The sequence below is a fragment of the Euprymna scolopes genome, chromosome 1 (assembly GCF_053919585.1).
Source record: "Euprymna scolopes isolate OS-2025 chromosome 1, ASM5391958v1, whole genome shotgun sequence".
Taxonomy (NCBI): domain Eukaryota; kingdom Metazoa; phylum Mollusca; class Cephalopoda; order Sepiida; family Sepiolidae; genus Euprymna; species Euprymna scolopes.
In genome coordinates, this window is record NC_136482.1 from 110,286,862 (window position 1) to 110,300,569 (window position 13,708).

Sequence of the window (13,708 nt, forward strand, 5' to 3'; positions counted from 1 at the left end):
GATTGGTCGGATCGGGCCTCTCCGACCGCCCGTCTAATCAAAGTAAGGGCCAAAGTAATGTGTTGCGGTGCCTAAACTTCTATGTATCCTGGTTTAGGTTCGCTCAATCACCAGGATCACATCCTAAGACATTACGGGTAGCAACCCACGGCTAACTGGTTGCCCCATTGAGGGATTTTTACCCTCTGCAGGGGGACAATCGGTTTGTTCTCATGCCCTACCGACAGGGCAAAAAAAAAATAATAATAATAATTTAATAGAATATATTTGTTTTCTTTTTCTTTCTTTTTTGTTGTTTCTTTTCCTTTTTAAAATCTGTTTCTATTTAACCCATAGTAGGGACCCTAACAGGTACTACCACTCCGGGTCAGGGTGGACCTGGGAGCAATGGCAATTAAGAGGTGGCTCCACACTCCCCAAGCCCGTAAGCCGGACCTCACCATCGGATGTAGTTTAAGGTCATATCCAGGACCGGGAGTAAGGTAGGAAAAAATAAAATAGAAAGGGGAGGGAGATAGGCTGTTGTTTTTGTTTTTGGTTTTGCAGAACATAATTAAGTTTTACAAAAAAGATCAGAAAACAAAAAACCGTCAATGTAGGTGCATTTCGTCTCAGGAAGCCACAGGGCAGCCTGATCTGGTAGCACCAGCCAAAACCTAGATACTTCCTTCCAAATTCTCTATCTTGACCCTGACCCTGACCCCCAGCTAACTGCTCATGGCATCACTACATCTGCATAATACAACAGATCTGTCGCTTTCATATTATCATTTATTTTCAAGGTAATCTTTTTTGGTGGTCCTGGTTCATGCGGGTGAAAGCAGTGTATTACAGTATTACTAATGACTGCCATAAATTGATGAAATAATGATTTAGAAAGCCATTCTTAATATAGAGTGGGCTTTTTCACTATTCTGTAATTTTACCTAACAATTTAACAATAAAGATACAGTAAAAATTGGATTTTACTTGAAAATTCTATTTAAAAAATAGTACAGTGCATAAACTCCATAAGTACATAAAGAAGAAAAAAAAAAAAAAAAGAGGAAAATGATACTCACCAAATTATTTTTAATTGCATGTTTTTCGGTCCAGAGTTTAGCTTTTTGATTAAATTCCTCATTGCTATATTTGAATTCATTTGCCTGTTAAGAAAAAGACAATTAAAAATAGAATAAAATATTTAGTTAAAAAAAAAATAGAGAGATATCGGTAATACCGTGGTATTCATTGTTGGTAGACATCCATCAAAAGGAGGAAGTTTATAGAGAATATCAAATTCACAAGCAGTTTCTAAATGCATATATATCGCGCTCAAGAGAGAAGATACAACACCTCATATTTCGAAATGACTATTTGGTACTGGTGAAGCTTAATGTCACTTTGCTTAGGTGAGGAAACAAGAATCAGAGTCAATCTAACTGCCGTATATTTAGGTCTAGCAGGGGTACCCGGTGTTACCTGGTGTTGCCCGGGTGTGGGGAGGTGTATGGGGGGGGGGTAAATCAAAACAATAATAAAATGGAAAATAAACAAACAAAATAATCCTGTTTAAATGTTAAAATTTTTTTTTTTTTTAAATCAGAAAAACAAAAAAAAAAAACACACCGAATGTGATGGAAAATAAAGAATAAGCAAATGAAAAACAAAATGGCATAAATAACCGTTTAAATGTTAAAACCTCTTAAAAAATCGGAAAAACAAAAACAAAACAAAAAAAGATAGCGAACATGATGGAAAAATAAAAAAAGGGAAAATAAATAAAATAAATAATAAACAAATGAAAAATGGCATAACCCTGTTCAAGTGTTAAAACTTTAAAAATCAAAAAAAAAGAAAAAAAAACGTCCGATATGTCGGCGCGAACGTGCAACCTTAAGACAACGACTCTGTCACTATAAGCACTACTCTACGATCGCGTGAGCGAGGTAAGGTCATTTTTTTTTTTCTATTTTAAACTAATTCAAGAAAGAACGTTTTTCGCGCATGCTTGTTTGGCTAAATTGTCATGAAGGAACGATTATTTTGCTACCCTCCCTCATTTCAAACTTTTATTTCTATAGAAATAATTGATTGTTTTTTTCTAATTTTCATATATTATTCAACCAAATATTACCCTTTCAGACAGTACCAGTTTCAACCCAGTCCGAAAAGTTTTAGGCAGACATACATACATATAAACAAACAGGTGAGATCTATATAATAGATTATTATTTTTTAGCTGAATCTGCAAGAATTATAGATTTAATAATTTGTCGTATAATTTTATTACTAAAGCATCAACAATTATCAAAGCTTAAAGTCACTTAAGGGTAAGGGTCAATAAGATGGATAGATTAAAAATTGAATCTCACTCTTTTCATTTTACATCACTTTTCCCTTATCCAGAAATTAGACCTTTTATACAAGGATTGTTCCAAAAGTAATGCATCTATGTTTTCTTTTTTTTAAAACAAAAAGGGTGAACAACTACAAGTATGGGAGTAGTACCATTAAAACGAGCAACTTTTTGTGTTCTGAGATTTATTTTTCTACATAGTCACCACCATTCTCAATGCACTTTTGCCAGGAATTCAATGATGCAACTCTGCTTCTGACACAGGTTGCTTTCTTAGGACCTCATACCATCAATATCTACAACAAAAAGACAAAACTTTCAGATCATGAATGCACAAGTTCAATCATAACAACGCAATTTGCAATTCCTTCTAATTCATATGGGTAGAATAAAAAATAGGAAGCAAGTGATTGGACAAATCCAATCACTTGCTTCCATGTCTTCCTTGGCCAGCTAACCTTCTGCAATTCATCCATTTTTCTGCAATAATTTATCTAGAAAGTCAAATGATCCACATGACCGTACCAACACGATTTAAGATAACATTTATGATGAAATGTAGTGCTTTCAGCATTGAATATTATTATAATAGCATCGAATAAAATGAATTTGATAACTTATGAGGATAGTTAAAAACAAGCATTTAGCAATTTGAAGATGACCATGTTGTAGGAGTCAGGGAAGAAATCTTGTGGTAACATGTTCTACAGATGAGAGATCCTTGAAAAAAAAAAAAAAAAAAAAAAAAAAAACTGTTCATAGAAATTCTTTTTTCTGCTTGGCATACGGAGGAAGAAAGGAATGTCCTTTGCAATAATGGTAATAAGATAAGATCTGGAAAAAATTTATGAAGCGGAACCATATATCGACATTCAGTCAAACAATTTCAAAAGTAATAAAGATAAAGTTGGGAAAGACTCGCAAGGTTTCTTTTACAAGAGGCTGTTGAGGATTGGGTTGTTGATTTTGTACTTTGTCAATAAAAAAAAAGTGTTATGCACACCTTCACAGATGTGCTAGCAATACCTCATCTTACAACCATTCTTGTTCGGTTGTTTTACAGCATATCAGCCCTTTGAGTTATCTAATACCGAATACAATCATTTTGATAAATGTTTTTATGCTTCAAGTTCTGTATATCTTCAAATATTTATTCATCATGTTTTGTTTGATTTGATAGTTTTTGGCTTTGCACAACAACATGATTGAGGTTTGTTGCAATATTTTTGATTCATAATGGGGTATGATCACACAGTCGGGCGATTCTATTTATAAATGATGCTGCTAGGAATTAATTCACGTTCTGCTACCGACCAATCAGAAACCAGAATTGCTCCATAAATATTAAACCTTTTCTGTAGCAATTTCGCATGTTTTTTCCGTCTCCACACGATAAGAATCTTTTGCTCTGTGGAACTGTCTACTGCAAACCAGTCACCTCTCAGGACCTGTGTAGAACAACAAACCATCGGAAACTGTTCTGACACTAAACATGGCTTACACTTCTAGAGGTTATGGGCCCAGCATGCGTCTTTATTTCGATGGATCCAAATCAAAATTCAAATTGTGGCAAGTTAAATTTCTAGGATATCTACAAATCCAAAAGCTACACAAACTACTTCAAACACAACCTGAAAACAAACGACCCCGACTTCATTAAAAAGAACGCAACTGTCTTTGCAGAATTAATACAATGTTTAGATGATCGAAGTCTATCACTAGTAATGAGAGAAGCCCCGGACGATGGCTGCAAAGCATTGAACATATTGAGAGAGCAGTATTTATCGAAAGGAAAACCCAAAATTATTTCTTTATATACTGAACTGACCTCTCTAAAACAAATGGAAGCCAAAACTATTGCTGATTATATTATAAGAGCTGAAACGACTGCAAATTCTTTAAAAATGTCTGGTGAAGTGATAAGTGATAGTCTGTTAATTTCCATGGTCCTTAAGGGATTACCAAGTGATTTCAAGCCATTTACCACCATGATAATCCAGAAGGAAAAACCCATGACTTTTAGCCAATTCAAGGTAGCACTCAGAAGTTACGAGGAAACTGAAAAAAATGATCACAGAAAAAAAACGAATCTACAAATATCATGAAATTTAAAAATACACACATAAAAACACCAAAATTAAATTATACCCATACCAGGAATAAAAACCGCAACTTTGCCAAAAACAATTTTTCTTCTAAGAAAAGTACAAAAATTATTTGCTATAATTGCGGGCAACCTAATCACAAGAGTTTCCAATGTATGTAAATACAGGACTCAAAATGACGACTCCATTAAAAATGTGGAGAGCTCTGTTAGCGAACATACATTTTTATTTTCGTGTACGTTTAATGCTTCAACAAACAATAATTTTGTTGTCGATTGTGGTGCCACGGCACATGTGATTACAAAGGAATCTGATTTTATCAATTTTGATCCCAACTTTAAGCCACAAAATCATTTTGTAGAACTAGCTGACGGGAGTAGAGTAAATGATATCATTTTGAAAAGAGGTGATGCTAAATCTCACTAAGGAACAATAAAAAGTGAACTATGTTTTTGTATTCTAGAAAACGCTTTTCTAATCCCAAAATTCAAACAAAATATATTTTCTGTATAAGTTGCCACTAAACAAGGTGCAAATATAAACTTTAGCCTCAATAAATCAAAACTGGTATACCCGAATGGAACTGTATTCGACATTAAAGAAAATGGAAAACTATATTATTTAAATAGCATAGTCTCATCAAAAACCGCCTGCCATGATCTACAGACATGGCATAAAATTCTTGGACATTGCAATATTCCTGATATCAAAAAGTTGCCGACTGTAGTTGATGAAATGAAAATACAAACATCAAAAAACTTCAACTGCGACGTCTGTACGCAAGGGAAAATGACAAACTATCAAAGCAAGATACCAGACAAGAAGGCAAAAAAATCCTATCAATGGTGCATTGTGACTTGAACGGTCCCGTGGAAGTGATGGCCAGAGAATATTACAGATATGCGTTGAATTTCGTAGATGATCATTCAGGTTTAATAATGGCTTACATTTTAAAGAACAAATCTGATACCCTGCTAGCAACTAAAAAATATTTAGCCGACATGGCTCCCTACAGTGAAGTAAAGTGTATTCGCTCTGACAACGGTACGAAATTCACGAATAAAGACTTTGGACTTTTACTAATTAACCATCATATCAAGCATGAAAAATCAGCTCCTAGATTGCCACACCAAAACGGGACTGCTGAAAGAGCATGCCGGACACTTTTTGAAATGGCAAGATGCCTACTCATTGAATCAAAACTCCAAAAACCTCAGGATGTATGCACTTATGGCAGCAGCCTATATACGCAACAGGTGCTTTAGCAAAACACTATCTAAAACTTCATATGAATCTTTCTGCGGTAAAAACACAACTTTAAGCAGAATGCATATATTTGGTTCAACTTGCTTCGCATATATAGAGAAAAAGAGTAAATTGAATATTAAAGCCGACAGAGGTATATTTCTTGGATACGATAAAAACAGTCCAGCCAATTTAGTATTTTTTCCAGAGCAAAATAAAATAAAAAGAATCCGATGTGTAAAATTCAGACACGTTTAATTTTAAAGACAAAAACCCGTCATATGAAGAAGATGAAATTATATTTCCTCAAATTATTAAAACAAACGAAGACAATAAAAATGACAGAAACAAGAGTATCCATAATAATGATGATAAAGTCAAAAAATATCCCAAAAGAAATAGGTGACCCGATTTTTTTGTGGTCAACAATATAAAAGATTATCAAATCGACTATTGCTATTCAATGGAAAATGCGCCAAAAAGCTTTAACGAAGCAATTAATTCAGAACATTGTGATGAATGGAAAATTGCCATGAAAAAAGAAATAGATGCTTTAACCAAAAATGATACCTATACGGTAGTGCCTCTCCCAAAAGATAAACATGTTATTTCTACAAGATGGGTCTTTACAAAAAAGAACACAGCATCAGGCGTAGAACAGTACAAAGCTAGATTTGTTGCTAAGGGGTACTCTCAGATTTACGGTATAGAATATTTTTCTACGTTTTCACCAACCACAAACCTAACGACAATCAGAATTTTACTGCAAATTGCATCGCAATATGACGTAAACATCCATCAAATGGACGTAATAAATGCTTATTTGAATGCCCTAATAGACCGTGAAATTTATATTACTTCTCCAGAGGGATTTATAATGAAAAATAAAAATAGCGTGTGCCGACTCAACAAGTTAATATATGGTCTAAAGCAGAGTGCTCAGTGTTGGAATACAGTATTTCATGATTATATTATTAAACAACAATTTAGACAATACGCTGCAGACCGCTGTTTATATACCCAACACAAAGACGATAAACCACTGATTTTGGTTTTGTGGGTCGATGATATTTTAATTGCATCAAATTGTGACATAATGTTGACCGATGTTAAGAACAAATTAGGTAAAAGATTCAAAATGATCGATCTTGGCAAAATATCCTGGTTTTTGAGGATAGAATTTACTCAAAGCAAAGGACTTATTACGATGAATCAATCGAGATACATCGACAAAATACTATTAAAATTTGGAATGGGAGAGTGCAAGAAACGCTCTACATTGGTCGAAAATGATATTAATAAAAATATACACACAGAATCTGAAATAATAAATGATAAATTATACCGAGAAATTATATTTAATGACTGCGACCAGATCCGACATATGCTATACAGTAACAAAACTGTCACAAAAATTATCACGACCAACAATGAAGGATTTAAACAGAGCTAAACAAGTCCTTCGTTATTTAAAAAGGAACTAAAGAATAGAAGTTAGTATTTAGAAAATCAAAAAATCCCCTAAAATTAGAAGGATTTTTGGATTCAGATTGGGGTAACGACGAAGATCGAAAAAGTATACCTGGATATTGTTTCAGACAATCAGAAAATGGGTCTATTATTTCATGGAAATCTAAAAAGCAACAGATTGTATCTCTCTCTACGTGTGAAGCAGAATTTATCATGATCACACACATGACCCAGGAAGCATAAAAATATTAAAAATATCCTAAAGACTATTTTAGAGCCAGAATTAAATAAAAGCCCCGTAGTAATTGTGATAATGAAGCCAGTATAGTCTTAGCACAGAACATGATAATCAACCAAAGATCTAAGCATATAGATATAAGATACCATTTCATAAAAAACGAGGTGAAAAAGGAATCCATTATTTTAAATTACATATCAGAACAAAATATCGCTGATGTATTCACGAAACTCGCAACAAGAATAAAGTTACAGCATTTTTTCTCAAAACTTGTTAGGGGATTCGACTGAATAATTTTTTCACGGACCTGTATGTATGTATGTATGTATGTATGTAAATTTCTATATATTAAAAAAAAAAAAAAAAAAAAAAAAATAATCCTGCACAAGACATTAAACTGTATCCATTTTGTTTGTATTAACACTTTAACCTACTAATGCGTAACTAATACTTTTGCTGAAATAAAAAAAAGTCACTTTTTTAAAACCTTTTCTTTGTAAATTTCCTTTTGACAAATAGTTTTTTTGCATCATTTTTTTTTTTTTTTGCAAACATTTTCTGTGCGATTTTTCTTTTCGACAAATACTTTTTGCATGCTTATTTTAAGGTGCACATAAATTACAACTGACTTTTATTTTTTTTTTGCACATTAGTTTTGTTTCTTATTTTTCAAAAATGTCCTAGTTTTGCATTGTTTTAATTAACAAACAAAAAAAAAAAACAGAAAACCCTCTCATTAAACGGGTACATATTGCATGTATGTTTATTTTATGTATATTTATTTATATGTATGCGTTTTTGAACAAAATTGCATAATCAAATTTAAAAATGGTTTCTTTTTCACATACCCACCCCTTTTTAAGGTAAAAATACATTCCATTTCTTCTATTTCTCTCCTCTGTACACATGTTTGACATTTAAACACAATTAAAAATGGCATCTTTTTACCTGCTAAAATTTTAAGATCCAAATACTCTCTAATTTTTGTTATGTATAATTGAATGTAAAAACATTTATTTTTAAGCAGAATGAACACAAGGGACTTCCCCATTATAAAAAAAAAATAGGGGGGAGGGGGGTGCAATATTTTTTATTCATAATGGGGTATGATCCCACACAGTCGGGCAATTCTATTTATAAATGATGCGGCTAGGAACTGACGAATCGAATTAATTCACGTTCTGCTACCAACCAATCAGAAACCAGAATTGCTCCATAAATATTAAACCTTTTCTGTAGCAATTTCGCATGTTTTTTCCGTCTCGACATGGTAAGAATCTTTTGCTCTGTGGAACTGTCTAATGCAAACCAGTCACCACTCAGGACTTGTGTGGAACAACGCACCATCGGAAACTGTTCTGAAACTAAACATGGCTTACACTTCTAGAAGGTTTCCAAAGAAAAATCAAAAAACAATGACATCAATGTCTGGTGCATTTTTCAAACAGCCTAATCTTGTAGTATCATTGATTGCATGAAGAGTCAGATACTTTTTGAAGCGATAGCATGATGCAACCATGTTTTCCAGTAATTTTACTCCTCTGATCAAAATAAAATATGTATATAGAGAAGTTATCACAATCAAGAAATGGAAATATGTTTGAGTTGAGAAGAAAAGACAAAAATGAAGTAAATCTTTTAATTATTTTTTTTATAATAAATCTTACTTGTCTAGTCAAAACTTCTACACAGTGATCTAATGTGTATGATCGTTTGCTCCAAAATAAAAATCTCTTTATCCAACGGCAAACGTTTCAAATCTCTTGAAACTTATGTGGACTGATAATGTTCATTTTATGATTGTACCACAATAAATGTAAAAGTAACTTGCCACAAATGAAAGTTAAATTAATTTGAATAGTATAAGGTGAAATTAAAGCCAAGAACAATGCAAGATTTTTTTTTTTTTTTTATATTCGGACTTATTAATAAGTCCGAAATATATTGAGATTTGTAACACCATGGGATACAACAGAAAAAAAAAAAAAACTACTGTTGTTTAGAGTTGAAATAATTTTACTCTATATAAAAAAAAAAAAAAAATCTTGCATTGTTCTTGGCTTTAATTTCACCTTATAATTTTCTTCAACAATGCTTCAAGCAAACGACAACCTACTTAATTTGAATAGTGAAATGATTCTCATTAAATTTATTATTGTTTACAATTACTTTTTTTTTTTTAATTATTTATTGCATTAGATTGATTTTAGTAAATTGTATATAATGTTAAAATTCAAAACTCAATTTGTAAACGATATTTTGTTTAAATATTTACTTTCAATAAGGGGAGTTAATCACTTAACATTTTGTACTGGATTATTTCCCTTGCATCGGTTAATACTTGAACGCTTAGGCCGTAAAGTTAAATATCTAAGTTTGTACTAATATATCTTTCAAATGTAATTTTTTCTTTATTGGAGGCAGAGGGTAATTGCGAGTATGTATGCTAAGTGTGTGTGTGTGTGTGTGTGTGTGTGTGTATATATATATATATATATATATATATATATATATATATATATATATACACTTAAAATCAAATATACTTATCCAAGTACCTTGGCATTGTAGTTTTTTTTTTGTTTTTTTTTTTTATTTATTACATTTTCACCCCAAACAAGGCAAATTGCCACTTTGGTGTAGGGGGCTACTATCAGGAGCAACAACTACTGGGGTACTATGTAGGGATTTGGGCAGCAAGGTGTCGGTTCACGTTACACTTGAACTTCTGCAGGTCAGTACTGTTGGGGAAGCAGGGACCTGGAATGGAATTCCAGAGTCTAGCGGTTCTGGGGAAGAAACTATTGGAGTAAAAAGATCTTTTACATCTAGGGATCTCTACAGTGTGGGGGTGGGATTTAGCAGCCTGTCGAGTTTGTCGAGGGTGCACACGTCGTGGGGGCACAAGTGATTGCAGTTCGTCAGAGCATTCACCACTAAAATACTTGTAGAAAAGGCAGAGGGATGCAACATTTCGTCGATGGGACAGAGGCTGAAGCTTAGATGCCAGTTCAGGGCCTATCAGGTTTGCGACTCTCTTTTGAACCTTGTCAAGGAGCGAGAGACTAGTAGCAGATGCACCAGCCCAGATGTGGCAGCAATACTCCATACATGGGCGAATGGTGGCCTTATAGAGGTACAGGATACTTTCGGGTGTTAGTAGTTTTTTAGCACGGTAGAGAGAGCCCACCTTTCTTGCAGCGGCCCTGGCAATGCCTTCAATGTAATTGTTCCAACTCATGTTTTCTGTGAACGTTAGGCTAAGGAGTTTGAAAGATGGACTCTCAGATAATGAGTCGTTGGCCATTGCTATGGGTGGTAGAGAGGGTTTCTTGTAATTATTGAATGAAACTAGTTTAGTCTTGGCAGCATTGAATGCGACCAACCACTTTTGTCCCCATTCCACTACAGATTGGAGGTCTTCCTCTAGTGTTTCTGCCATTTCTTTAGAAATGTGTTCATTCGTCTTCCTGTAGTGCCTGCCATAGAGTGTAGTGTCATCAGCATATATACCCATCTCAGAGGCAATGTTGTCGGGGAGGTCATTTATGAATATCAGTAACAATAGAGGTCCAAGGATAGAACCCTGGGGCACCCCCGCATTTATATCATATTGTTTAGATGTACGACCGTCGAGGACAACCTGGATTTTTCTCTTATCTAAGAAGGATTTAATTATGTTAAGTATTCTACCAGTGATACCGTATGATCTGATTTTACTGAGGAGACCCTCATGCCATACCCTGTCAAAAGCCTTAGATATATCTAGAGCTACCGCTCTGCCCTCCCCCGCGTTGTCCAGTGAATGGTATATACGTTCAGAGATCACAGTTAGGATGTCTGCTGTGGAACGGGCTTGTCTAAATCCATATTGTTTGTCAGTCAGTAGTTTAGCATCTGTAAGATGATGGACTAGAGCATGGTTAATAATGGTCTCAAATATTTTGGCAAAAAGTGGGAGGAGGCTAATGGGGCGATAATTTGATGGGTCTGTCCTTTCGCCAGAATTCTTGAATACTGGTACAACAGAAGCAGTTTTCCAACAGACCGGAAAGCAAGCTTCATTAAGGCATTTGTTGTAGAGTTTGGAGAGAACTGAAGCTACTTCGGCTGAGCACTTTTTTAATAGCACAGCTGGGATAAGATCGGGTCCACATGCTTTTGAGGTATCAAGGTTTTTTATGATAGCATGCACCTGAGCAGGGGTGGTTTTCAGATCGTCTAGTGTGGCGTCTGTCCGCATAGCAAAGTCAGGTAGGGGGTGGTTGGAAGGGTCCAGTGTGGAGTTTGAGGCAAACCGACTGGCAAGCATGTTAGCCTTGTCGGTTGCTGAGGAGACAACCTCGTGATTGTTGGAAGGTGGGGGAATTGTTGATTGCCCATTATTTACTACACTGTTGTAGATTTTCCAGAAGTCTCGAGTTCCTAGTTTTTGTGCTTCGATGCGCTTTTTAGTGGTTTCCGTAAATTCTCTCTTAGATGTCGCTATTTCTTTCTTAACGTTATTTCTAGCTTCTATATACTTCAGTCTGTTTGAACTGGACTTATGTCAGTTAAACCTACGGTATGCATGCTGCTTTTGAGCAATGGCAGTTGCACAAATCGACGTAAACCATTGGGGAGAGTGGGGCTTACTATAAAATTTCCGCATGGGAACATGCGCTTCGATTGCAGTTTTGAAACAGTCAGTGGTCTCGTTTGCACATTGTTCAGCAGGGAGAGAGAAAATATTTTTCCATGGAGCATCTCTAATTAGTTCCCTGATGGCTTCCCAGTCAGCCTTATTATAATATCTCGTTGTTTTGAGCACTGGCTCTTCAGTTTTGGGTCTAAAGTTTAAGGCGATTTCAACCATTATCACTGCATGATCAGCGTTCCCGAGTGGGCTGTGGGCCTTCGTTATGCAGTCATCGGGAGCTGTGGTCAAAAACAAATCTAGAAGTGATGCGCGTTGTTCTTCCTGGTCAGGGAAACGGGTTGGAAACGTAACAATTTGTGATAGGGAGTGAGATATAGCGAAGCTATGGGTTGTGCTGCCCGCTGCATCTGTGTGAGTAGAGAATCCAAGCCAGTTTTTGTGGTGGACATTAAAGTCACCAAACACATGTATTTGTGCGCTAGTGTCGAGGGTCAGTGCCGTGTCTATGCTGTCAGATACTTTGTTTATTATGGAGCAGTCCTGAGTCGAGGGAGAGCGGTAGAGAAAATAATAGTAGCTAATATTGTGTTGCATGTTTAGTCTAAAGCACATAAAGGCTTGATCATCTGTTTCTAGGTTTGTTTCTCTAGTCAAGGGAAGGGTATTACGAATGTAAACTCCAAGTCCGTGCATATGTCTGTCAGAGTCCTTACGGCAGAGTGGGAGATATCCAGGCATGTTAAAGTGGTTAGAGGGAATGGAGGAGTGTAGGTTAGTCTCACTTAGTGCTAAGATATCCGGGGTATTTGTTAAGAGAAATGCTTCAACATCAGCTAAGTTAGTTCTAAGCCCACGGATATTTGTGAATAATAAGAGCCTCAAGGGAGGAGGCAAGTTGAATTTGTTTGTCCCTAATCCTGGTTTAAGCTTATTTTTAGATTGTACTGTCGTCATATTTTTTTTTATAAGAGTTTCGGTAAGGGGGAGCTAAACAAGAGGTTATGCGGAGCTTCAGACATGCATCACAAGTAGACCATCAGCTGACCTTTCTCCAATTAGGATTGTGGCCTCAGGAAAGCCCACCGGGGATGAGTGCAGGGTCCCTTTCCATGCGCGTCATGGCACTACAAACAACCCGATATTATTCAACTGTTGATGGAGCAGCCGCTCTAAGCGCTACCAAAGAGTTAGGGCTCCTGTACTACCAGTCGGGAACAGCAGCCAGGAACTGTCAATCCGGTACCCTCAACCCTTTAGAAGGTCAACCCAATCTAATCGCTCAGGCATATCTTATACTCCAGCACTCCCAAATGTTCAGTTTTAGGGGTGGGGCGTGCTGGGAATGGGGAAGAACGGCGTTCATTGCCCTAGCCAGGAAACAAGATCTACCGCTGGGTGTTTCTGTCGAATCACTGAGATAGTGTCTCTGCGCTTGACTAATAGGCAAAGAAGGAGTATGGAAGCCGGGCGATAGACAGAGCCTATCTACTCCTTAAGCAATTTAGGTTTGCAAACCGGTGAATTTGTTTGAATCACCAGCTCTAGGAAGGTTGTCATCCAAGACTGAAGAGGCCTCTCTCCCCTTTGGTTTAGTTTCAGAGTTTTCCTTCTCCTAGACGGATGATCTGGGAAGACCTACTGGGTCCGTCAGCCCCGAGAGGGTTTTCTCCGCA

The 13,708-nt window shown here is 35.9% G+C and overlaps 1 protein-coding gene across 2 annotated transcripts in view; it reads right to left on the minus strand.

Moving 5' to 3' along the window:
• The window catches only part of LOC145263680 (ubiquitin-conjugating enzyme E2 T-like), a 42,844-nt gene that overhangs the window by 16,896 nt on the left and 12,240 nt on the right, over positions 1-13,708 (minus strand). For both annotated transcript variants that reach the window (XM_080120697.1, XM_080120609.1), the window contains exon 5: positions 1,062-1,145. In XM_080120697.1, the coding sequence (XP_079976823.1) occupies positions 1,062-1,145 (84 nt within the window). The remainder of the gene's footprint in view (positions 1-1,061; positions 1,146-13,708) is intronic.